At 46.0% G+C, this 26966-nt stretch overlaps 1 protein-coding gene across 1 annotated transcript; it reads right to left on the bottom strand.

Moving 5' to 3' along the window:
* Positions 1-542: 542 nt before the first annotated feature.
* LOC142819207 (stefin-C-like) lies at positions 543-12259 on the bottom strand. Its single transcript, XM_075904422.1, has 3 exons — positions 12106-12259; positions 4230-4331; positions 543-786 (listed from the first exon to the last, which is right to left on the bottom strand). Exons 1-3 carry the CDS (start codon positions 12172-12174, stop codon positions 652-654), a joined length of 306 nt encoding a protein of 101 aa, XP_075760537.1. The 5' UTR covers positions 12175-12259; the 3' UTR covers positions 543-651.
* Positions 12260-26966: the final 14707 nt, after the last annotated feature.

The raw sequence follows: 26966 nt of genomic DNA, 5'->3' as shown, positions 1-26966 counted from the left end.
TGAAAAGAAGACTGGACATATAGATGCTTTGGGAGTCAAGCAGCAAGTGCCTGCATTTGGAAGGACTCTCTTTGAAGCAGCATTAAAAAAGGCGAGGTGCTAACTAACTGTCTGCATGAGAGGGATAAATATGAGGCATCTTGCAGAAGGACCCCAGGTTTTCATCTTGTCAGCATTGGAACATCGATCCGGATCTGCAGAAACCTGGCTCCACCCCTCCCCCATCTAACCCAGTGCAGTTAGGGGGAGCAACTATTGGTAACAACAAGACCGAGTGTGCTTGTGTGTATGAGTGCATGAGTGTCATGTATCATATGCATCTGATAAAGTATTGATTGATCTACATATGTTCAATAAATGTGGCGTGCTGCCTTATCCCCCTGAAAAAGATGCCGGGTGCTTCTTCTTTCTTTAAATTCTGGGTGACATAATGTGGGCTCCTTCTTTAGTTTTTGAGAGCAGGGCCCTTGGTGAGTTAGCAGCAGTTGCTTACTGCTGGAATGAACGTACCCTTCTGTTACAAGCAACATGGAAACACAAACTTTGGTTTGAAAATCAGATTCCTTTTATTTTCATTCATGTATTGGCACGAGCATTATGAGCCGGGCCTCTGTAGAAAGAGCAGCAGAAGAGCCCATTCCAAGTGGATCATTAAAAGTAGGTCAGTGGATCATGTTTGGTTTTGCCAGTCTGATAGGCAGTAAGACTGGGCCCCTTGTTCTCATGGGGAAGGCTTTCGAACACCCTCAGGTGTACACACTCATCAGTGCTGTTGCTGACAGAGACCTGAAAGACAAAGAGCGTAGGACACCCATGGACTAAGCAGATTCCAAGGAAGGGATGTGTTGGGGAGATGCTGTGCTGAGCCCTTGAGTAGCTCTAAAATAAAAATTAAATCCAACATGGAATATTCAAGCCCCTCAACCTGTCCCATGTTATACCACATGTGTGAACAGAAACAGGCCTTTGTGTCTAAACTAGGATGCTCCTGATGATCAGCAAAAATCGAAATGTTATCCCTGCACTCACAAAGTCAAATTCAGCCCTGCCCTAACAAGCTGCTACTTCCATTGGTTGCCCTGGGAGTTGCACCTGTTTATGCCTGGGCTTAATTTAAGTCCCATTCTTCACACTCCAAAAATGACCCCACTCAACCCCTTATCTTCTGAACTTTGCACATCTCTGTGGGGATTGGTGCAGTCAGGGTGAGTTTGCATTAGGAAAATCAGAGGATTTAAACCCAAAAGATTTCAATCCATTTTTCCCGAGGGAAAGTCTCATTGACTTCCCTCACATCCCATGGCTACATTGGCCATGGAAGACTTAACCCCTTGTGCCCTAGAAGGTCCTTCGCAGTACAGACACTCCGGAGGGGCAAAGAAAGCCGGGGAAAGGAGATGTTTTCTTCATCTTCTACATGAGAGTCAGTTGATGAAAGCCAGGTAAGAGGCAAGAGGGGAGTAATGGGAAGAAGCCCTTTTGTTGGACCCTGCAGGGACTAGCTGAGTTTACAGCAAGGGCTGATGTGCGTTTGGAATGTTTGTTGGACGTCTGTTTGCTTGGCTAAAGGACCAAACCCAAAGCATCCCACCACCAGAAAGGAACCAGAGAGCAGTGAGTCCTAGTGGAAGGTAAGCGAGTGCTCTAACATGGGCTGTGGAAGATTTTTCAGACAAATCTCTTATTCACCACAAATGCAGTTTCAAATCAAACAAAACTATGGCTACGTCTACACTTGGCAGCTTCTTGCACAAGAACTGTTTTGCAGAAGAGTTCTTTCACAAAAAGTCTTCCACAAGGGCACATCTACACTGGCATGTGCTTTTGCGCAAGAGATGTGCTTTTGTGCAAGAGCATCCATGGCAGTGTGGACGCTCTCTTGCACAAGAATGCTCTGATGGCCATTTTAACCATAGGGGTTTCTTGTGCAAGAAATTAATGTTGCTTGTCTACACTGCCCTCTTGCGCAAGAGCTCTTGCGCAAGAGGGCATATCCCTCATGGGGAGAGGAATAACTCTTCCAAAAGAAGCCCTCTTTTTCGAACCTAGACTGTAAATTTACTTGTGCAAGAACGTGCATGCAGTGTAGACACCCGGCAAGTTTTTGCACAAGAAAAGCTGTTCTTGTGCAAGAAACTGCCAGTGTAGACGTAGCATATGGGATTTTGTGAATTTGGATTGTCACATGTCAAAAAAAACCAAACAAACTATTTCTCTGGTAATGGTGACAGGCTTTTTCAAGGTTTCCAAAATTATTCTTTTTTATTTTGTGGGAAGAGAGATTTACAAAGTAGCCCAAGGAGGACATGGTGGTTTCCACCATGTAACCCTTACGTCAGTGGCTGGGGTACTCCTAAGATGTGGGAGACCAGGGTTCAATACTATCCTCATTTGATATACATAAGAGAGTTGATTCTGGGACTCCCACTTCGTAGTGCTACCTTGGTGGCTAGGGCACTCAGTAAGGAGGTGGGACAGCCACCCCACCAGCATGACGTTGCATGTCACATCACACCAGTACGCTCTTCAAAATGGCATCGTCCATCCAGAGCAGCGCTATAATGGGAAAAAAACACATCCCTACTGGACAGGGGAGCAGGCCCTAATAAACCCGGATTGTCTGGCTTAAAAACAGAGAAAACTGGCCTAGCACCACAGCTGACCATTAGGTGAAATCTGAGCTGCTCAAAGGTTTATGTTGCACTCTGGTGGCTGGACACCCGCAGAGACTATCCTCCTGCAATCTGCTCAGAACTTACAGTAACTGGCCTTGAATCCATGTGGTGGAGGCCTGTACTTTCAAAGCAGAGAAGCCCAGTTTTCGGTTCCCCGGGTCTGTGCACAAGTGTTCAAGGACTGCAATGGGGCAGCTGAGCAGTAACAGCCCTTCAGGCGCAGCTGTAGCCAGCCAATATGTTGTTCTTCAGTAACAAAGAGCCAAAGATATTGGACTGCAACAGGACATGCTGTGCCTTTGTTGGGGGACACCATGTAAATCTGTTTCAGGAGCCAGCCTGGCCCAGAATGTGGGTAGCAAAAGTACACATTTAATCCTCAAGTCTTAGGCCTAGATCTTCAAAAATGAGTGCCTCCTGTTAGGCTCCTGGAAAAGATTTTCAAAAGAACCTACATGATTTTAGGGGCACCAGTACCACAGACAATTCAGAAAGTCCCCTCCTCCTTACTTTGTGCTTTTGAAAATCCCACCCCTAAACACTTCCATCCCCTAGTGATACAAGGCCAGGAGAGATCCCAGTCAATACCTTTTGCGCAGGACAAGTCTTGGTCATGGGTTTTCTACTTGTCAGAGAAATGTCTGACCGCTGGGCTACAGACTAGTCTGAGGTGGGACTCTGGCTCAGGAGGCCAGAATGAGGCCTGGGGCAGGAATGTTCAGAGAGCGTGTTCCACAGAAGGAGCAGCCTTGGCCTCTGGGTCCCAGGCAGCTTGTGACCAACCACAGGGCCCCGTTCTAGGAAAACATTTGGGAAAGGGGAAAATCTCCTTAATAATCAGATTCTCATCCCTTCCCCTGAAGTGCAAGCCTTGGAACGTGTAATTGGACACGAGGACTGAAAGGAAAATGGGCTGGACTGCACTTCTGCAGCAGAAGGTTGTGGGGACCTAGAGATCTACCCTCCCCAACACACACTCGCTGTGTCTAGTATTGCTTAGAGGAGTTTGAGATCCTCTCAGTAACTCTCCCCAGACTCCCGCGGCCGGCCTTCTGCCTAGGGGGTGAGCATGGGGAAAAGGATTCTGCTTCCTCTCAGGGCACTGGGGGTGGGGGTGGGGATGTGGAAGAAAGGAAAAGCCATTGTTGTGCTTACACAATAGCGAAGGACAGTGCCGGAGGGTGAGCGTTGTAAAAGCCATTGGAGAGTCTGGAATGGAGATTGCCCTCTTGGCAAGCCCAAAATGTGGCAATTTACAGCTGAACTCCTGTGACACGTGCTTTATAAATACTTAGGTGGGATTCACAAAACCCCCTTCTTTTCTTTTCAACTCGTGTAGAGAAATAACAGCCAACACATGCTAGATGAGCATGGCAAAAATCACACGAGAGATAGTCTCTTCCTTAATTAAAAGTCATCTTGGACCTTTCCCTGCATTGTTTGCTCACTGTTTGAACATCTTGCCTCAAGCCACTCCAAATGACAGCTCCATTCTACTTAAAGTAGAACACTGGCCAAGGCTGGAAGAAGCGGGGGATTTTGTTGAGTACTGACCTTGATTAAGTAGTTTGTTCCAGCAACCACCTGCCTTCTAAATTCCACGGCTTTAAAGAATTCGTATGTCACGTTCTCTTTCTCTTCCAGTTGTGACTTCACCTATAATGAAAAAGAAAGGGTTAGGATGTGCAAAAAGCTCAGCACACTCCTTCTCATCATATGTTTAATGCCTCAGTTTCCCAGAAAAGGTAGATCAACTTACATGCAGCAGACATTTCGCTTCTTTGGGCCTTGCTTCTTAACAAACAATTCAACTCAGCTCAGAGCTTCCCACGGTATTTCCTTAGATCCACAGATCCTGCAACAGGCTTCACATCCCAAAACTAGGATTGCTGCCTGGCCTTTCCTGAAAGCATTTATCTGAAGCTCCTGCTCTCTGCAAACATCTCCTCCTATACCCCCATCCATCCATCGATTTCAGAGTTTGTCCACCTTTTCCCATCCCCTTTCCAGAGTACACCCTATCCCCGCTCCTCTTCATCCCTGCTCCTCCCTACCCCTCCTAGAGCCCTGACATTTTCAGTGTGAGCTACCCCAGTGGTCTCAGGTCACATGATATATCAAGACTCTCATGATATGTTGACTAAGGAGGCACCTTGATGAGCTCTGAGCAGGGGTGCTCCAGGGGTCCTGGTTCCTTGGGGCTGGCAAACACTGGTTAAAGACTGATTTGTGGGCTGGGAATATACTTTATTAGATAGGACAGGTAATTTACGTGTATGCGATTAACATGGAACCATTTGTTTCCATACTTCACACTTGTTCCTGTTTGAATCTGTCCATCCTTTAATAAATTCTCTTTTGTTTTACTGTAAGTGAACTCAAGTGCTGTGTGTGCTACAGGAGCAGCGATTTAAAGTAAAACTGGGTCCACTGTTCCTTTGGGAATGGAGGATCTGGGATTTCTGTGGCTGTGCAGGAATCAGGGGCTGGATACCACATGGGTGCACCTATTGTCAGTGTGCAGGGCAAAGGCAGGTTTGGTGCAGCCCAGAGGCGAGTGCCTCACAGGGATTAACACCCCTCTGGCACCCTCTGGCAAAGGCAGGACGTGCTGGTGCAGGAGGCAGGTTTGGGTAGATGTGTGTGTGCCTGGGGGAAACTTCAAATGCTGCGGATTTTTAAAAACTTCTTCAGTGCCAGGACTTCAAGACTATGACATGGAATGAAGAGAGTTTCCCATTGTAACAGACAGCTGAGGGGAAGGGAAGTTTGGGGCTCATCAGTGAGGTGACAGGCACATTATTAATGACCTTTACAAAGGCTAAGTGCCCACTGGCGCAGTTTAGGGCAGGGATACTCAACATGCAGCCCCCCATTTGTTTGCAGCCTGCGGTGCAGTTTGGGTTTACACGGGGCTCAACACAGGGCCCACGGGTAGGATCCTTTAAAATGGCCTCCACTGGGAACACGCTCCACAGTGGCGAGGCATCTCCTAGGCGGGGTGAGCACTGAAAGATGCAAGCGGAGGGGCCCACAGGAACAGACAGGTACAGGGTGTCAGTGTTTCTAGCCCCCAGGGAGGAGGTGCCGGGAGCACCGGTGCATTGTGGGAAGTGCTGGCTGCTTAGCCTTGTGGGCAGAGCCTGAGAGGTGCTGACTGGTTCACACAGACCACATTTGGGTCTGGGATCGCGGCTTAAGTCTTAATCTTTATATTCATGCCTGTGAGTGCTATTTGCATATATTTGCATGTATATTTGCATGTCTATGCAACCACACTTAAGTTGCGGCCCTCGGCACATGCTGTGAGTATCATTGTCCCCACCCCCCCACACACACACCCAAGGCTTCTAAAGTTGAGTAGCCCCGGTCTAGGGCAAGTGCACCTGTGCTTCCCCTTGAGGCCACCAAGGGCACCACTCGAGGCCCACAGCTCCTCAGCCATCACCTCTCTTGGGCAAAGGCCCTTCTCTCTTTCTTTCCTGAGCAGGGAGTCCAGGCTGCACAGCTTCCTGAGCTACTGTGTGATCTCTCCAGCAAGCCAGCCTGCCTCAGCGGGCCAGCACCTGTACGGCTTTCTCTCCACAGGCTCTGAACAATGCTGAGCCAGCAGCGACCGGTTATCACACCGCTCCTCCTAAGCCAGCACATTGATTGTGAAGGAAAAGCATTCCATGGAAACCATTCACACAATACATGCCCTACACACACGCTAGCTAGTTCACTAGAGATCACCCCAGCTCCAGCCTAGGGCTCCCGTAGGTTAGGCCCATCCAGCCTTTCCCCAAAGGTTGGACACAAGCCCCCGCTCATTTGCAGGGTCAGAAAAAAGGCTCGATTCTGTTTAAACTATTTATCTAAAAATCCTTTTTGTCAGTTGGTCTCTGGAGATTCCAGACTGAATCAGTAAATGCAAGTATCTCCCCAGGTGGTGGGATCTCTGCGGAGGTCTTACAATTTCAGTCAATTTGCTTAACCACGCCCCCTCTGCACTATTGTTAGTTCCTAGAGGGCTGTGTCTCCCCTCCCGCATGGAATTATATTGAATCCCTCAATAGAACAGAAACGAACTCCTAGTGAGGTAAATAGATAGAAAGGAGCATAAACACTGCCAAATTAAGTGTAAAAATATAAGAAGAAAAGCCAAAAAGGAGTTTGACGAACAGCTAGCCAAAAACTCAAAAGATAATAATAAAATGGTTTTTAAGTACATCAGAAGCAGGAAGCCAGCTAAACAACCAGTGGGGCCTCTGGACGATTGAGATACCAAAGGAGCACTTAAAGACGATAAAGTCATAGCGGAGAAACTAAATGAATTCTTTGCTTCAGTCTTCATGGCTGGGGATGTTAAAGGAGATTCCCAAATCTGACCCATCCTTTGTTGGTGGCAAAGCTGAGGACTTGTCACAGATTGAATTGTCATTAGAGGAGGTTTTGGAATTAATTGATAAACTTAACGGTAATAAGTCCCTGGGACCAGATGGAATTCACCCAAGAGTTCTGAAAGAACTCAAATATGAAATTGCAGAACTATTAACTATGTTTTCTAACCTATCCTTTAAACCAGCTTCTGTACCCAATGACTGGAAGATAGCTAGTGTAACGCCGATATTTAAAAAGGGCTGTAGAAGCAATCCTGGCAATTACAGACTGGTAAGTCTAACATCAGTACTAGGCAAATTAGTTGAAACAATAGTAAAGAATAAAATTGTCAGACACATAGAAGAACATAATTTGGTGGGCAAAAGACAACATGGTTCCGGTAAAGATGTCTTAGAAATCTATTAGAGTTCTTTGAAGGGGTCAACAAACATGTGAACAAGGGGAATCCAGTGGATATAGTGTACTTAGATTTCCAGAAAGCCTTTGACAAGGTCCCTCACCAAAACCTCTTACATAAATTAAGTTGTCATGGGATAAGAGGGAAGATCCTTTAATGGACTGAGAACTGGTTAAAAGACAGGAAACAAAGGGTAGGAATTAATGGTAAAATTTCAGAATGGAGAGAGGTAACTAGTGGTGTTCTCCAGGGGTCAGTCCTAGGACAAATGCTATTCAACTTATTCATAAATGATCTAGAGAAAGGGGTAAACAGTGAGGTGGCAAAGTTTGCAAATGATACTAAATTGCTCAAGGTAGTTAAAACCAAAACAGACTGTGAAGAACTTCAAAAAGATCTCACCAAACTGAGTGATTGGGCAACAAAATGGCAAATGAAATGTAATGTGGATAAGTGTTTAGTAATGCATGGTGGAAAAAATAACCCCAACTATACATATAATATGATGGCGGCTAATTTAGCCACAAGTAATCAGAAAAGAGATCTTGGAGTCATCATGGATAGTTCTCTGTAGAAATCCACGCAGTGTGCAGCTGCAGTCAAAAAAGCAAAAAGGATGTTAGGAATCATTAAAAATGGGATAGAGAATAAGACGGAGACTATCTTATTGCCTTTATATAAATCCATGATACGCCCACATCTTGAATACTGTGTACAGATGTGGTCTCCACATCTCATTAGAAAAGGTTCAGAGAAGGGCAACTAAAATGATGAGGGATTTGGAACGGGTCCCATATGAAGTGAGATTAAAGAGACTGGGACTTTTCAGCTTGGAAAAGAGGAGACTAAGGGGGGATATGATAGAAGTCTATAAAATCATGACTGGTGTGGACAAAGTGAATAAGGAAAAGTTATTTACTTGTTCCCAAAATACAAGAACTAGGGGCCACCAAATGAAACTAATGGGCAGAAGGTTTAAAACAAATAAAAGGAAGTTCTTCTTCTTCAGCGCAGAGTCAATCTGTAGAACGCCTTGCTTGAGGAGCTTATGAAAGCTAGGACTATAAAGGGTTTAAAAGAGAACTAGATAAATTCATGGAGGTTAAGTCCATAAATGACTATCAGCCAGTATGGGTAAGGAATGGTGTCCTTGGCCTTTGCTTGTCAGAAGGTGGAGATGGACGGCAGGAGAGAGATCGCTTGATCATTACCTGTTTGATTCACTCCCTCTGGGACATCTGGCATTGGCCACTATCGGCAGACAGGATACTGGGCTAGATGGACCTTTGGTCTGACCCAGTACGGCCATTCTTATGTTCTTATGTTCCTATAACACTTAAAGGGAATTCAGTATAGTTTGTCCAGGAGACTGTCTTATCTGGCACAATCAAGTGATGTGCTGTGATCACCCTCAGCTGGTGGGGTCATTGGAGGGCTGTGGCGCATCAGCCCTTCTCAGCTACAGAACTAGGCAGAGCATGCCAGCTGTACCTTATCTCTGGGGAAAGCATTAAAGAAACTGCAGCTGCAAGGCAGCCTGGGCTGCAACAGCTCTCAAAAGCTCTGGGATACACAGCACCAATGAAATACTCATTTACTAGGGCTGCCAAAAAGGTCAAATGCCTTAAGCTCACCCAACAGGCTAGAGAAGTTCCCACTGTAACCTTTGGGAGGCAGTTCCAATGCAGGGTAGGGATCCTCAGGCCTCACTATCTGAATATTTCAGTCCACTCCCGCAGCAGAAGAAATTCAGAGTTCAGGTCTGTGTATATCCCAGTGTTTCTCACCCAGTGGTACGAGTCCCCATAGGGGTACTCAAGAGAAGTCTGGGGACTACGTCAACACAACTGCAATTTGGAGAAAACAGAATTTTTGTTTTAAGTTTTACAGAGTTTTATTATTTTTGTACTTTTTACACCCAAAAATGTTATTGTCTGCCTGGCTACGATTAAGTTGTTTAAACAAATGTGTTGCAACGGTAGAAAAAATTACAGGTGTCTGAAAAGTGTAAGTGGTACTTACAACATTTTTTAAAGGGGTACTTTATAAAAAAAGGTTGAGAAACACTGGTATAACGTGTTGGAGGCCTCTCTGCAGTGCTCTGCCACACGGGTGCAGCATCTTCTGCTTGAAGGTGAACTCAGGAGAAGCTGTTCCACTGCTTCCCAGGCTGCCACTCTCATCCCAAATCAGAAGCAGTGGGTAGAAGAGGCAAAGGAAACCAATGCTCCCCCTGGGTTTTAGTGCCCAAACCCTTCTCTCTTCCTCTCCCCATTCTGACTCTTCCACAAGTCTCCCCACCACAGGCTGTTGCAGCCTAATGAGTCTTTCTCTGGAGCAGATCTAGTCACTTAAAAGTGAAAGTCCTTCCAGTTCACCAGACCTAGTCACCTAACACTGAAACTCTTAAAAGAGCCATTAAGCGGTAATGATGCCATTTGCGAACTCTGAAGTATGAACTTTCCAATTCTGACACAAACAGTGGTGCATGGCGTATTTACTCAGAACTAGGCCCTTAAATACAATATTTAAAGCAAACTGTAGATTGTTCGTTGGTGAGGATTATAAAATCACATCTCTAAAAAACTCTTGCATCGATTTTTAGATGCACAATTTAGGTATTCATCTTTAACCTTATATTCTTGGATATTCAGACATCTAAGTTTTAAATAAATTCTTCAAAAGACCACCCTGATCAAAAATACACATGTTCAATTTAATTACAATAGTACAAAAAATTTGCTTCCAGATTTTTCCTGTCCTTACTGTCTATCCTTGCTGTAATCTTTCTCCCTTCAAAGAGAGAACTCCCCTTTTCTTACAGATAGTTGGACAAATGAGTTTCTATCATTATTTCAATCACACAAAATACATTCATATTCCCTTTTCTAAATGAATATTGTTATGAACACACAAACCACTCTGATTAATTTAAAATAATGTCTTTGTTCCCGAGTGTTAAATATGCATTGCTTGAGGAAGGCTTAAGAGTACAAATATAAAGTCAGCTTAGAAATACCGATTGAGAGAACAAGGAGTAACGGTAGTTCGGAATAGGAAGCCTAGTCCGAACTACCTAGGTCGTGCCGCATGTAGCCACAGGCACAGAGTCCAAACTAGCGGACATTTAAAAATGGCGGCGCCCGGCAACATGCAAATGAAGCCCGGGAAATTCAAATCCTGGGCTTCATTTGCAACTCCGATTGACTACGTTACCACCCTAGTTCGAACTAGGGTAGTAGTGTAGACATACCCTCAGTGTCCTCCAACCCACCCCCTTCAGTCCTCCTTTTAGAGCTGAAGAAGTTGAAGCACAAAGAGGTAACGAGATTTGCCTCCAGTCACATAGTGAGTCCACGGCTCCGGTCCCATAGCGAGTTCATATAGCAGCAGGCAGGCCCAGGGTATTTCCCTCCTCCAAACCCCCAAACCCAAACAACCTTCAAGGGGCCTTAAATCATTATCGGAAAGGCCAACGTTATAAATCACAGCAAGATCCTGACAAACTCTGAAAATCCAAGGTTTCCCAGGGATTTAACTAGCCCCTGGGCTCCTAGAAGGCTGTTTGTTTTTGTAAATAGTGGAATCCAGGGTCTCTGAATTACCCACTCCCCTCTTCTACTCTCTCTGTCCCTCCCCCAGTAATGGGACTCTAGTTGCTGCCCTGAACAAAAGCCTGACTCCCTGGGCTGCTCTGCATTAGCAAATGGGACCCCTAATGCACCAACCGTGCAGCTCCACTAGTCCAAGTACACAAGTGCCCGTGTAGACAGAACACTGATATTTTTAGTGCCCTGTCAGCCAGTTCTGTACAGGTTAAACTTCAATGGTGACTTGTAAAAGCCTGTCTCCACGGGTGTTTCTATCACTGCTACTATCAGTTGAACTGCACTGGCAGTTAATTGGCTGTGTAGATTCAATTTCTAGTGCCTATAAAGACCACTAGACCTTGCTGTCTTTCATCTATTTCTGTACATGTCCCTAGAGCTTTGAGAAGACTGAAAATCAGGTCAGAAGATTGGAAGAAACTAATGTGTTACTATTTCAAGAGTATAAACGGGATAATCCAGGCCAATCGGACATTGACTATAGGTAAAAACTGAAAGCAGCTGATATGGGTCTTGATTAATAAAGAATTAAAGGAAATTAGTATACCTAATGCCAATCAGTCTGAATTTATGGAAATTTGATCCACTCAGACTAGTCTGATAACTTTTTTGATGAGATTATAAAAGTGGTTGATAAAAGGTAATACCACTGATATAACAGACCACTGTACGGCATTATACTTGGTGCTGCATGACATTTTGATTAAAAACTAGCCCAATTTAAAATGAACATTGCCACAGTAAATTGATTAAGATTGAAAAGTTCTATGCCTGTGGAAACCACGTGGTCAGACTAGCTAGTCCCTTCCAACGTTGGCATATCTAGGAATTTCCTGGACTGCAGACAGTATCATCTCTTCTTAAGCAATTTCTCCATGCCCCATGCTTTAAAGTTGTCTAAAGAGCTTTCATTGACTATGCTGGATGTTAGATTTTTAAAATAAATTCTAGCTTCATTCCATAATCTCTCTGGAATGTGCTTTAAAGACATACCCTTTTTTGCTGTTAGTTTGTTTTACATCTTTCATTGGCTGTCACTCACCTGGTCAACAATCTTTTGGATTTCTGGGGTTGCAGGCTTGCTCTCGGTGTAGCCTCCGGGAACACTCATAGTGGCAAATAACTTCTTAGGGTGTTTGCAAACACTGACATGCAAAATCTAGAGCAAACGTGACCAAGAATACTCAGACTGCTGATATTATATAGCCGCACAGTCACATGATTTGTAGATGTGGATTTTACCATCATCAGGTTTGTAAGGGAAAAGGAGAGAAGAAAGGAAAACAAAATATAGTAATAGTAAGGGAAAGAGCACTTTAAAGACCATAATGTGTATATTGCTTTCTGGACCCCAGAAAAGCAGAAAACAAATAAGTCCCCAGCCCCTATTAATTACAGTATTTGGTTCAGGCTGGTGTGGCAATTTCTTGATTCAGCACCAGTTTCAACACATCTCATGAGGGTGTGATTCTTTGTGCTTAGGAAAGTGATTGTAAACACTGAACAACACCCAAATATTTCCCAATATTAACTTAAAAATTACCACACGTTCTCCCCAGGTTTCATTTACAGGAACAGTAATTCCTGTTTAACTTGAACCTTGGTTCTCCAAGTTACCCTAAGCAAGCAAAGGCAGCAGGCCTTTTATTTTTAATTATTTTATTTCTCTATTGCTTGTTACAAAACTGAAAGGTTTTCCAAATGTTGAAAGGACATATAAGAATGCTGGCACATGCTGCCTGCCACCCTTACCCCTTCTTTTGCTTGTATTTTAGTTTTCAGTCTGAAGAAATATGACCCACCCTCCAAGAGAAATATGCATGCACATTTCTTTATCAAACTTTTCCCAAACCTATGTGCATTTAGCAATTAATCTTGTTTTAATTGTGCACCAGGAATAACATTTTCTTTTTCTACATTTGTCATTATAAATTGGCAGATAGACCCCAAAGAAAGTAATATACTTCTCCACAGCCTTTTGTATTATTTGGATTATATTTTATTAATTTTTAGTGAAGTTTTTGAATGACAGATAAATTTTAAAGATTTAAAATATACGCACAGATATCCACAGCACAAATGGTCCAAAGGCTGGAAAGCGAAGCTAGATGAATTCAGACAGTAAATAATCCATACAATTTAATAATGAGCAATTTACCACTGAAACAGTTTACCAAGGATAGTGGTGGGTTCTTCATCACTGGCAAGTTTTAAATCAAATTGGATATTTTCCTAAGAGATCCATTCTGGGAATTTTTTGAGGGAGTTTATGGCCTTTGTTACACAAGAGCGCAAACCAGATTGTCACTCTGGCCACTTCTAGCCCTGGAATGTCTGAATGTAAAGTATATCTAACAGTGTAGACGTGGTTATGCACCCATTGCAGCTGGTCTCTGGATTATGTAGTAAGTGTATAGATGCCTTAAGAATTCCCAGTTATCATTTGCAGGATGGTGAGGGTGACCAACCGTCCCATTTTTAACAGGATAGTCTCATATTGAAACCTTCTTGCAGCTCTCCCGATTTTTTCTTAACAATGGTCAGAGAGGCAGCCGTGTTGGTCTGATCTTGGTAAAACAAAAACAAAAAAAGCAGTCATATAGCACTTTGAGCCCATTTTTCTTGACAGAAAGACAAGAAGCCAGTAGGAGGAGAGGCAGCCTGAGTGTGACAGAGGGATAATGGGGATGGATGTGAGTGAGGGGTGTGTCGCCCCTCCCCATGAGCACCCTGAAGCCAGATGTCCCAAGGCGGGAGGGGTCTGACAGCCCTTTCAGGATGTGGGAGAGAAGCCATGATCCCCGGCACCTTCTGTGGGGCTGAAAAATTGATCCCTGTTGGCTCTTCCCACACTGAATTCCCAGCATCCTGGAGCTGTAGCCCTTATCCATGGGGCACCCCCTGAATTGCCAGCACCACTCAGGCTGCAGCCCCGGTCCTCAGCGCACCTCTCCCCTCCCCAGATAGCAGCTCCAAACCCCGGCATGCCCCTCCCCCCGAGTAGCAGCCCCCTCCCTGTCCTCTGAGCTATCCCGTGGCCACACACAGCCCCCAGCTGCCCCTTCTGATGTGGTAATCACACACATTATTGAATGTTCTTTTCTACCATGGTAGAGGCAATCGATAAAAACAAGTTATCGGTGACAGAAGTTGCACTGCATATTCAAAACAATTTAGCATGAGGCTCAGAGAAAGATTTGTCATATCACACACAAACACTCTCCTGCAGTCTTTGGTTGAGGCAAGGATGGGGAAATGAAGAAAGAGGCATTTTACAATACAGTTGAGAATTTTTATTCAACATCCTTAAAGTAGTTGGAGCACTGGAAACCTGCCTTTGAGTTCACGGAAAAGTTGGAGAAGCTTCTCCCTGTTGAGTGGGCCCTGTTGAGAAGATGCTGATCTTTGCCTTTGCCACACAAGACTTCCCACCTCACGTTTGATAGCTGAGAATCATCTTTGTGATGCATGGACACATGCAAAACCAATAGTAGCCTGTGACATCAAAAATCCCCATTTCTGAAAGGGGGGAGGGGGAGAACATTTTCCCCAAGACAGACAACAAGGAAGCAGAATACTCAGCTCTGGGAAAGGCAGGTGAGTTTGGCTTTTTTGCCAGACACCGCAGCCTGTGTTTAATGCGTCTTTTAAATAATTAATGCAGTTTGGTCACTTGAAAAAGCCTGTCTCAGTGTTTTTCCCAAGAAGGCGATCTTGTTTGTGGGAGTGAATTTTGCCCTAGACTGTGCTGCATTTTTACGACAAGTTGCTGGAAAACAAGCAGATCTTTCAAAACATGGTTTCACCTGACAACATGAGAATGGCCATCCTGGGTCAGACCAAAGGTCCATCTAGCCCAGGATCCTGTGTGCTAAGAGAGGCCAAAGCCAGGTGCCCCAGAGGGCTAGGATCACCAAATTTGGAATGCAGCTTCCTGTTATCACAAGAAACAATCACTTCTTTTCACAGACAATGACTCATCATACTAAGCTACTTTAAGCAACTCCTACTTTGTTAAGGCTCACTTTTACACATGTCAGTTGCGAACAATTCATCACCCACCAAAAATCTGCCCTTCCCATCTTCAGGTAGGGCTTTACCCTGATTAAACACAGGCAGCCCCTAGAGTCAAACACTCCCCCTTTATAAATCTCGCTGTTGATTACAGAGAACATAGATGAATCACATTCATTTCTGGGATTGGGTTATGACATTAACTTGAATGAACATGCTTTCAATGCAAGATTCCCAATGAAAAGATCTGTAGGTGATAATTTCCATACATCAGCTATAACTTCATGTTTAACAGGGTTCCATTCCAGCTGGATTCTGGCTAAAGGCACATTCTCGGCAAACTCATAGAAGGTTACAATATTCACAGCCTTGTCTGGTAAATAATCTTCCTCTCTGGTAAGATCTGCTTACTGGACCAGACCAAAGGTCCTTCTAGCCCAACATCCTGTCTGCCCACAGTGGCCAATGCCAGGTGCCCCAGAGGGAGGGGACAGAACAGGGAATCTTCAAGTGATCCCTCCCCTTTCACCCATTCCCAGCTTCTGACAAACAGAGGCCAGGGACCCCATTCTGCCCATCCTGGCTAATAGCCATTGATGGACCGAACCTCCATGCATTTATCCCAATTCTTTTTTGTCCCCTGAGGTGGGCCCACAGTAATATCTTGCTTGCCGCTCCCTCTCCCTGCCCCCCACCGAAGAGCTAGTTGCGCCCCTGAGCCACATTAGCAAGTCGGGATAGGTCCGGAGTTTACCCAAAACGCCACAGCTGCCAGCCAGTCCTGTAGTGTAGAAAACTAAAGTTGAGAAAAAAGAACCAGAAGAGAGTTGTTAAATGGGAAAACAATCGGGTGCACACATGAGACTACAAAGTGCCTATGTCAGGTGATTGGCGGTCCTGGTAAGTTAGCTGGCTGGAAAGTTGCTCTGGAACACAGACAGCCACAGCATGGGCATGTCCTTTAGTCCTTGGGTCAGAGCCTCTGTTCCTAGAAAAGTCACTGCAGACTGGGCAGCGGGATTGCAGACAAAGTGGAGAAGATGCAGCTGCCTCGTTCCATCCACGTCCTACGACTTGTGCTCCCTTTGTCTCTCACACAGGGTTCATGACACATAGCACAAAAGCCCTGGGGCTTGTCTGGTCACACTCGAGGGCCAGTGTAATCACCCCCTGAACACAGCAAGTTTCAGCGCTGTAAAGTGCCAGCTGGACACGCTCCTGGCACTGGCTCTGCGACCACACAGTCGCATCAGAGCGCTGCTGCCCCGGCAGCACTTTTGTGTCCTGAGTGTAGACAAACCTGAGAGTGCTCTGTGCACAGGCCTACCACAAGCCTTGCTGACTTGGGGGGCCGTCCCTCGTGCCTTGCACTGTGTTCATTGTACCACTGATGGCCCCCGATGCGCCATCAAACAAGCAACACCGTGCTGACGCCAATCTGTCTGGGGGGGTGTCATTGAGAAACACAGCGCAAGTTTGGAAGTACAGATATTCCCACATCTCTATAGCCCATGACACAAAGTTGATACAAACACATAAACAAGATTATCTTAAATGACAAACAGTGGGGTAACGAGGAGGACGGGGGGCATTTGTTCCCGGGCGCCATGCTAGGAGGCCACCAATTTAGTCCCCCTCTGTTCTCCAATCATCTCTCAGCTCTCCTGCTCCTTCTCTGCACACCGCTGCCAGCTGGAGCCTCCTCCACACCTCTCCGCCCCCAGCCCCACCCTCCTCCGTCTCCACCAGCGGGTTAGTGTATGCGGGGGCCCAGCCCCAAACTGGAGGGAGGTGAGGGGAAGATGTGGTACAAGCCTTCCCTTCCCCCCCCTCTCCCCCCGGTCAGGCTAAGCCATGCAGCAGGTTCAGGGCCCCACTGCACAGCAGCAGCAGAGGTTTTGCGTGCAAATTTTGCCTTTGCCCCAGGGTGCATAACAAATTGTAACTTTTTTGCAGATACTGTCTATGGTGTACCTAGCATTATTCCTTGCAATTTTATAATAATGGTGTCAACGCTATCATAAGGTGTCCCACATATTCCACCAGTCACTGTCCTGGACAGACACAGAACCTCATGAGGGCAGTGATCGGTGCTCTCCCAACTCCTCCCAGTCCTCTGGCACTTCTCCAGTATCTGGTGGTTTGTTAAATATGAACCTCAGTGGCTCAGAGAATGCTTTCCCCAATTCTGTGAAAAGTCTGGCAGGTAAGTGCACCTCCCCCCTCCTTTCCCGCCCCCCCCCCCCCCCCCACACACACACACACCAAGACTACAGAACATTTTATGGGGAGTCAGTTTCTTTCATTTAACTATTTCTGCGGCCTGCCAAATGCACGTATTACACCACAAACGTGACAGGACTGAGGAATCGACACAAGTGATGCCAATCCGGGGTCAAGTAAAGCCTTGCTATCTCTGCACACCAGCATGTGTTCTGTAAGGCACATATTAAAAACGGTTACTTACTTTTGTAACTGTTGCTCTTCGAGATGTGTTGATCATGTCCATTCCACTTAGGTGTGCGCACGCCGCGTACATGGATTGCCGGAGAGTATTTCATTAGCGGAACCTGTCAGGCCAGCTGGGGAGCCGCCTAGAATGGCGCCGCCTATATCGGTGCATATATATCCCCGCTGGCCCTCCACCCCCTCAGCTCCTACTTCCCAGAATGCTCCGATGCAGGAGAGGCAGAGGGGGATGTGGAATGGACAGGAGCAACACATCTCGAAGAACAGTTACGAAAGTAACTAACCATTTTTTCATCTTCAAGTGCTTGCTCATGTCCATTCCACTTACGTGACTCCAAAGCCAACCCTCAGGTGGCGAGGTCAGAGCCTACGCAGAGACGGACTGTAGCACAGCCCTACCTACAGCAGCATCCTCCCTGACGAGCTGTGTGATGGCATAATGATCTGCAAAAGTGTGCACTGAGGACCAGGTAGCTGTCCTGAAAATCTCCACAATGGGCACCTGGACCACAAAGGCCGTGGAAGATGCTTGCGCTCTCGTGAAGTGCGCCCTAATTGGCGGGGCCGGAGCCTGCGCTAGCTCGTAGCATGCCTTGATGCAATCTGAGATCCAGGAAGAGATACGCTGAGCCGACACTGGCCGACCCTTCATCCTACCCGCTAATGCTGTAAACAATTGGGGGGCTTGCAGAAGGGCTCGGTCCTCTCTAAATAAAAGGCTAAAGTGCGCCTCGTGTCAAGTATGTGTAAAGCCTGTTCTGTCCCAGAGCTAAGGGGCTTAGGGTAAAACACAGGGACAAAAATATCCTGCTGAACATGGAAGACAGACACCACCTTGGGCAAAAAAGCCAGGTGGGGATGCAGCCTGACCTTATCCTTAAAGACCATTTACGGTGGGTCCACAACTAGGGCCCTGAGTTCCAATACTCGCCTGGCTGAGGTAATGGCCACCAGAAAAGACACCTTCTAGGAAAGGTGTAGAAGGGAACACGTAGGGAACAGTGGCTCAAAGGGAGGACCCACAAGCCTTGAGAGGACCATATTGAGGTCCCAGAGGGCACTGGCTCACGCACCTGGGGGTAAACCCTGTCTAAGCCCTTGAGGATCTCGTGCACCATGGGGTGCAAGAAAATGGTCCTTCCCCCAAACCAGAGTGGAAAGCTGAGATGGCTGCTAGGGGCACGCGCACAGAGGATGGAGCCAGGCCCTGGAGCCTCGTCAGCATTGGTTCCTGGACCTCCTCGCCCTTTCAGTGGAGTGGCCTCTGGCCTTCCCCCTGTGCCCGAACCTAATCTCCCAGCAGGATGGGCCTTGTCACCTGACCCGGGGGGATGGGCCTTGTCACCTGACCAGATTACAAACCATTTCCACTTCTCCAGGTAGGAAGACCTGCCAGGTAAAAGGCTTCCAGCCCCATAGGAGGACTGCCTGGACCTGCTCTGAGCACTGCCTCTCTGAGGCCATTAGCCATGGAGCTTCCATGCCATGAGGTGCAGACAGTGGAGGTTCAGGTGTCTGAGCCTGCCAAACTGCTGGGAGATTAGGTTCGGGCACAGGGGGAAGGCCAGAGGCCACTCCACTGAAAGGGCGAGGAGGTCCAGGAACCAATGCTGACGAGGCCAGGCTGGGGCTATCAAGATCACTGAGGCCCAGAATTCCCTGACCCTGAGGATTAATCGGGATCAGCGGGAAAGGGGAAAGGCCTACAGCAGGCCAGGGGATCGTCTACGCTTCCCCCAGAGACCCCAGGCTGTTCCCAAACAGAGAGCAAAATTGGGGACACTTCCTGTTGATGCAGGTGGCCAACAGGTCCAGGTGCGGAAACCCCCACCTGTGGAAGATGGAAATGTGGAAAGAGGCATCTCTGATATCGAGGGCATCGTACCAGTCTCACATGTCTATGGAAGGAATGAAGGAGGCCTGGGTAACCATCTCGAACTTGGACCTCACTATGAAGGTATTCAGATCCCTCAAATCCAAAATAGGACGGAAACCGCCCTTGGCTTTTGTGACCAGGAAGTAGAGGGAGTAGAAACCCCTTCCTCAGACAAGGCTCTGAGCTCCTGCTTCAAGTCTTGGTGCAGCAATTCCTCAACTTGTCCATAGCTGCCCATGAGTTAAAGGCGTACCTACTTAGGAGGACTTGCTGGTTAGCTATGCTGAGTAGGAGACCCCGTGAGGCATAGGCCTTGCGACCCAACACGTCTGAGCACTTGGCTTACCTGTTCTTAGGGACGGAGCAGGTTGGCCCTATTGCTCATAGTGATTAGTGGTCTGTACCACTATCAAACCAGGTGGCGGATGGGAGAACAGGTGCTCACGGCCCACCTGAGGGAAAAATTACCGGCGCTCTGCCCTTTTGTCCATCGGTGGGATAGAAACTGTGTTAGAGGCTCATAGAGCTGCACATCCACCAATGTGATATATGCCATCAAGTGCCACCAGAGCCCCTCAGCCATGAATACTGGCCAAACTGGACAGTCTCTATGACAAAGATCACAAATCAGATATTCAAAAAGGCAACGTACAGAAACCTGTTGTGGAACATTTTAACTTGCCCAGGCACTCACTAATGAATCTCTATATTATTACAAGCCAATTTCAAAAACCAACTTCAAAGGGAAGATGCAGAACTTATTTTCATGTACAAGTTTGATACCTGTGATAGAGGTTTGAACAAAGACCTTAACTGGATTACCCAAGCCAAACAGCAGGTATTTAAGGGTACTTAGAACCCGCTCTATCAGCTTCTGTTAGCATGGACACTCTAATTGATTATTCTTTTCCAATTTTGTTTTCTCCTTCCATTTCCCTCCCCATCTCTTTCTCAGCTATTTATTTGGAACTTGGCCCTCTTAAACGCCATTCATCTTAAGAAGTGGGTTGTGCCCATGGAAGCGCATGATCCCATCTACATGGTTTGTTAGTCTCTAAGGTGCTGCGGGACTATTTGTTGTTGTTTTTTTAATATGCAGTTTACCAGAACTCAAAACCAGTGCCGTAAGTCGTTGTGGCAGCGATGCTTGCTGGCTAGCACACGTTTATGGCAAGGCTCCAGATTTCACTGAATACTTACAAGTGCATTGCTGGAAACCCCTCTTACTTACCAGTGTATTACAATTATCCAAATAAATAATAGATTTTGAGTTGATAAGAATGCATTGAATGTTTTATAAAATGCTTGTAAAATACTACATGTACTGTTCTCACTCAGCTGTGCCCCATCTGATAATGTAACAAGGAACATTTGCATTGTATATACCTCTTTAGCTAAGTAGCCTACTTAACAAGAAAGGAGCCTGGCAGAATGCAAATGACGGTCTTTTACAAGATGTTGTTAAGTCCTGTTCATTAAACACAAATGAGCCATTGCACAAGATCAAGCATCTAAGACTTCATTAAGTGTTCCCTTCCTCTGCACCATCCCTGATACAGGGACTTGTGTGGGAACAGCTGCTGTCAGCTTGAGTTGCCGCTGTGAACATGGATTCAAGGAAGAATTCATCTCCGAATTGTTGAGATTCTAACAAGACAATAATTTAATTGAGAAGACGGAAATCCCAAAGTTATTCTGGGCAGCCCTTTTGGGACATTAGTGGAGGACTTCATCTCTGGCACCTTTTGAAATTATACATTGTTACTCACCTGGACGTATTTTTTACCTGCTTTAACCTCTCAGCAACTCATTCCTTTTTCTTAACTAATAAACCTTTCAACTACTATAGTATTGTCTACTAGCATTCTTTGATGTGAAATCCAGAATGCAAATCTGCCTTGCTGAGTGACTCATCTCTTGGGACTCCGTACCACCTGAATATTTTGTAATTTTTTGGTGTAAAAGTCCATGTCACATAGTCCGGCTTACCTAGGTGGCAAGATAGACTGGAGAGTCTAAAGGGACTCTCTGTGACTCCATTATGAGACTACTGTAATACTTTGAGAATTCACATTGATTACTGGCTTAGGTAAATCCAGTGCTAGAGCATACCATCAGTCTGAGGCAGATGGCTTGAGGTGGGCTCTCATGGTTGTAAACAGTGAACTGGAGCCCATGGGAGCCATGAGGCTTCATGTCTATGGACCTTTTAGATAAACAAAGTGGCAGGGGCCTGCAAAACACTTGGGGTACGTCTAGATTAAAGGCCTCTGCTGACAGAGGCATGTAAAATAGGATACCTAACATAGTAAATGAAGCAGGGATTGAAATATCCCCAGCTTCATTAAAATAAAATGGCCACCGCGCTTTGCCGGTTCAGCTTATTGTCGGCACAGCGCGCGAGTCAAGACGCGGATCGTTCAACAAGGAAAGCCTTTGTTGACCGCTCCTGTAAACCTTGTTTCACAAGGCATACGGGAGAAGTCAACAAAGTCTTCCTTTGACCGATCCGCGTCTTGACTCGCGCGCTGTGCCGACGATCAGCTGAGCCGCCACAGCACAGCGGCCATTTTTATTTTAATGAAGCCGGAGATATTTAAATCCCCGCTTCACTGACTATGTCGGGTAGTCTATTTTACATGCCTTTGTCGGCAGAGGCATGTAATCTAGATGTACCCTTGGAGAAACACTGCTGTGTACTGGTAACATCAGATTTGTCCTCCATTTCAATACCAAGTTGTTTTTTTAGTTCCTGACTATGGCTATGTCTACACTACCTCTTTTCTGTAGAAGAGACAATGCAAATGAAGAGCTTATTAGCAACTTCTCGTGCTTCATTTGCATATTCTCTTTCAATGGTTTTTGCAGAAGAGGTTTTTGCACCAAAAAAAGCAGTGGAGACGCGTCCGTTTTGTGCAAAACCCCCCTTTTGTGCAAAAACCCTTATTCCTCAAAAAATAAGGTTTACAGGTTCTTGTACAAAAGGGGTTTTTTGCTCATAACAGACGTGTCTACACTGCTTTTTTTTGCGCAAAAGCCTCTTCTGCAAAAAGCATTGGAAAAGGATATGCAAATGAAGCGCGAGAAGTAGCTAGAGTGCTTCATTTGCATTGCCTCTTCTGCAAAAAAGAGGCAGTGTAGACATAGCCTGAGGGTTATTAGGCCTTGCACCTTCCAACAACAAGCATTTAGCACTATTTTAGTTAAACCTCAATGTTGTCCTCCCTCAGAAATGCATTAATGGACTCTGTTGCCAAAATACTAGCATGCAAATGCTTTTCTATTACTTTTAATACAATCTTTACTCTTTCCTGTTTGCGAAGTGCAGTTTATCACTTCTACTGCTTCAGATAATAGATATCCCTCTTTCTCTTGTGTGTCACCCTGCCCTTTGTCACATTTGCAAACAGGAGCAGCAAACAGGGAGTTTTAAGAGGGAGTTCTCCAGGTAAAGGAGGAGTAAATATGGGACCCTTGAGGTAAGTGGCTCTCTGTAGTGTGTATTTATGGGGGAGGACCGGGGGGGGGGGTGTTACTTGCTGTGTGCTGAGCTTGTGTTTGTTTGTTTGTTTGTTTGTTTGTTTGAAGGAGTGTGTGCTGTGGCCGGCAGCTGGAAGCTGAGAGCTTCTAAAGGTTTAAAATCTAGAAGCCTCTGTTAATTGGCTGCGCCTTAGTCAGGGGGCGGGGCAACCAGGGCTTTATAAATCTGTGAGTCAGTGACCAGGGAACTTGCGAACAGGAGTAGCAAACAGGGAGTTGTGAGAGGGGGAGGTTAAAGGGCACTAGTTACTTCTGACCTTCTTTAGAAATAACTTTTATAATAATCTATATTCCAGCCATTTAAAAAGAAGCCCAGTTTAATTATAAACTTATTCATGAGAAAAATGGAGACAGAAGCCCAGCAGCAGAGTTGGGGTTATCCTGTTTATTGTGTCAAGTGTAACATGTATGATTACCAGCCCTATGGGCGGGTAGCGTAGGTGTGCACCCATTGCTAGGAGCTCCTGACCCTCAGAGTCCGAGTTCGGGCTTTGGAAGCCAGGGTGGCTGAACTGGAGGAGCCAAGGGAGGCAGAGAACTATGTTGATGAGACTTTCCGGGACACTGTAGTACTGTCCCACCTCCAGTCTGAGAGCCCCAGTGCTCTTAAGGAGGATGAAAGTCTTAGGGGAACAGAACATTCAATAGGAGCAGAGAGAAACCATCCCATAGTTGGGACCCTCCTTCCAAAGGATGTTGTGGTGTCCTCTCGCACTGAGGATACCTCTGAGGGAGAGGGAATGCCTGTTGTTAGGAAGAGGCAGATGTTAGTAGTGGGTGATTAGATCGTTAGAAACATAGGTAGTCGGGTTTGTGATAATCAGGAGAACCGTATGGTCACTTGCCTGCCTGGTGCGAAGGTTGCAGATCTCTCGAGGCATCTAGATAGGCTTATGTGTAGTGCTGGGGAGGAGCCGGTGGTTGTACATGTAGGTAACAATGACATAGGGAAGGGTAGGAGAGATGTCCTGAAGGCCAAATTTAGGTTGCTAGGAAAGAGACTGAAATCCAGGACCTCTATGGTGGCATTCTCGGAAATGCTTCCAGTTCCACGCGCAGGGCCAGGTAGGCAGGCAGAGCTTCAGAGTCTCAATGCGTGGATGGTGTATGGAGGAGGGGTCTAGATTTATTAGGAACTGGGGACACTTTTGAAAGAGGGGGAGCCTGTACAGGAAGGATGGGCTCCACCTAAACCAGGGTGGAGCAGATTGCTGGCACTCAACCTTAAAAAGGCCGTAGAGCAGATTTTAAACTAAGAGATGGGGGAAAGCTGATTGGTGCAGAGAAGCACGTAAATCGGATGGACACTTCTCTTAGAGGAGAATCCATTGATAGAGATTCTCTAAGCTGTAGTCAGAAAGAGAGGTGGGGAGAAGACAAACCATGGGCCAGAGCAGACAAACAACCGCATATAAAGGAATCCAATGCATCATGGAAGCACAGACAAATAAACAGTGGCAATTTTTTAAAGTGCTTCTACACAAATGCTAGGAGTCTGACTAATAAGATGGGTGAACTAGTATACCTCTTATTAAAGGAGGAGATTGACATAATATGCATCACTGAAACCTGGTGGAATGAAGAAAATCTGTGGGACACAATCATACCGGGATATAAAATATATCAGAAGGATAGAGCAGACTGTGTGGGTAGCGGAGTGGCACTGTATGTGAAAAATAATTTAGAATCAAATTAAATAAAAATCTTAAATGAATCAACATATTCAATAGAATCACTATGGATAGTAATTCCATGCTCCAATAATAAGAATTTAGCAGTAGGGATATATTATCGACCACCTGACCAGGACAGTGATACTGACATTGAAATGCTGAGGGAGATTAGAGAGACTACCAAAATAAAAAACTCTATAATAATGGGGGATTTTAATTATCCCCATATAGACTAGGTACATGTCACCTCAGGAAGAGAAGCAGAGATAAAATTTCTCAATGGCTTAAATGACTGCTTCTTGGAGGAGCTGGTACAGGAACCCACAAGGGGAGAGGCAATTCTCGATTTAGTCCTGAGTGGAGCTCAGGATCAGGTCCAGGAGATAACCATTACAGGACCTCTTGGGAATAGTGACCATAATATAATAACATGTAACATTCCTGTAGTGAGAAGAACACCTCAGCAGTCTAGCACTGTGGCATTTAATTTCAAAAAGGGGAATTACACAAAAATGAGGAGGTTCGTTAAACAGAAATTAAAAGGTACAGTGACTAAAGCCAAATCCCTGCAAGCTGCATGGAAACTTTTTAAAGACACCATGTCATGGGACAGACTGCCCCTCAGGCTTACAGCCCTGTCATCATGGGGCTACCTGCCCACACACCCTTCCCCCACCCGTGCCTCACTAACGTATTCTACCAGTTCGGCAAACAAAACAAAAGGTCCGAGGCCCGTTTAAGAGCCCCCTGAGTCTCGGTCTCCCTGGGCGCTATGGGATGACCGTGAGGGAGGAGGGGGACTCGGGCCCGCCCTCACTCCAAGTCCCGACCCAAGACCCTAAAGGCAGCAGCATACAGTCGCTGCCTGGTTGGTGGGGATTCCCCCGTAACTCACCAACCCTCGGGATGCGGTTAAGGCACTGCCGCTGCCTGCCGTCCCCATCCAGGGTCACTTCCTCCTCCTCGCCGGGCTCGTCTCTCCGGCGACGAACTCCCCCATCTCTGCGGCCGCTGATTGCTGCTCCCTCCGCGCTGGGCTCCTCTCCTCCAGTCAGAGCATCTCCTCCTCGTTCTGCTCTCCCCGGGCGTCTTTTGAAGGGGCCACCTTCCCTGGCCCCGCCCTCCTTGCCCGAGCGCCAACTGATGACATCACCCGGGGAGGGGAGTCCCCTCCGGGTGACGTCTATGTCCCCGGCTTTCCCCGTACAGGCGGGGCACGTGAGCTGGGGTGCCGCCCACAAGTGGCCGCGCTTCCGGCTTTCGGGGCCATTTGACGCCGCGGCTTGTGCCCCACCAGCATCTCTTTTGCCCATCTTGGGCTCAGGAGTGTGGCACCCCGTCACACATCATTATAGAGACCCAAATTAAATGGATACTCCAAATTAAAAAACATAGTAAGATACCTAAAAAAGAGTCATTGTGGCTTAACCACCATGCAAAAGAAGCAGTGAGGGACAAAAAGGCATTTTTCAAGAAGTGGAAGTCCAATCCTAGTGAGATAAATAGAATGGAACATAAACACTGTCAAATCAAGAGTAAAAATGTAATAAGAAAAGCAAAGAAAGATTTTGAGGAACAGCTAGCCAAAAACTTAAAAAGAAATAGCAAAATGTTTTTTAAGTACATTAGAAGCAGGAAGCCTGCTAAAAAACCAGTGGGTCCCCTAGATGATTGAGATATAGAAGGAGCAATCAAAGACGATAAAGCCATTGCAGAGAAACTAAATGATTTCTTTGCTTCAGTCTTCACGGCTGAGGAAGTTAGAAAGATTTCCAAATCTGCACCGTCCTTTGTGGGTGATGAATCTGAGGAGCTGTCCTGGATCGAAGTGTCATTAGAGGAGGTTTTGGAACAAATAGAAAAACTCAACGTTAACAAATCACTGCGACCGGATGGCATTCATCCAAGGGTTCTAAAAGAACTCAAATGGGAAATTGCTGAACTATTATCTGTGGTTTGTAACCTATCCTTTAAATCAACTTCCGTACCTAATGACTGGAAGGTAGCCAACGTGACACCAATATTTAAAAAGGGCTGTAGAGGCGATCCTGGCAATTACAGACCAGTAAGACTAACTTCAGTACCGGGCAAATTAGTCAAAGCAATAGTAAAGAATAAAATTGTCAGGCATGTAGAAGGACATAATTTGTTGGACAAAAGTCATGTAAAGGGAAATCCTGTCTTACTAATCTATTATTCTTTGGAGGGGTTAACAAACATGCAGACAAGGGGGATCCAGTAGATATAGTATACTTAGATTTTCAGAAAGCCTTTGACAAGGTCCCTCACCAAAGGCTCTTGTGTAAATTACATGGTCATGGGATAAGAGGG

This window comes from Pelodiscus sinensis, chromosome 1, assembly GCF_049634645.1.
Source record: "Pelodiscus sinensis isolate JC-2024 chromosome 1, ASM4963464v1, whole genome shotgun sequence".
In the NCBI taxonomy this organism is placed as follows: Eukaryota; Metazoa; Chordata; order Testudines; family Trionychidae; genus Pelodiscus; species Pelodiscus sinensis.
The sequence above is the reverse complement of the archived record's forward strand: the minus strand, read 5'-3'. Positions and strand labels throughout refer to the sequence as shown.

Excerpts from the sequence above, each read along its gene's own strand:
- LOC142819207 (XM_075904422.1), bottom strand. The coding sequence starts at position 12,174 with ATGAGTGTTCCCGGAGGCTACACCGAGAGCAAGCCTGCAACCCCAGAA. Across the intron at positions 4,332-12,105 it reads TCCAAAAGATTGTTGACCAG|GTGAAGTCACAACTGGAAGA; the intron begins GTGAGTGACAGC and ends TTTTCATTATAG. Across the intron at positions 787-4,229 it reads GAACAAACTACTTAATCAAG|GTCTCTGTCAGCAACAGCAC; the intron begins GTCAGTACTCAA and ends TTTGTCTTTCAG.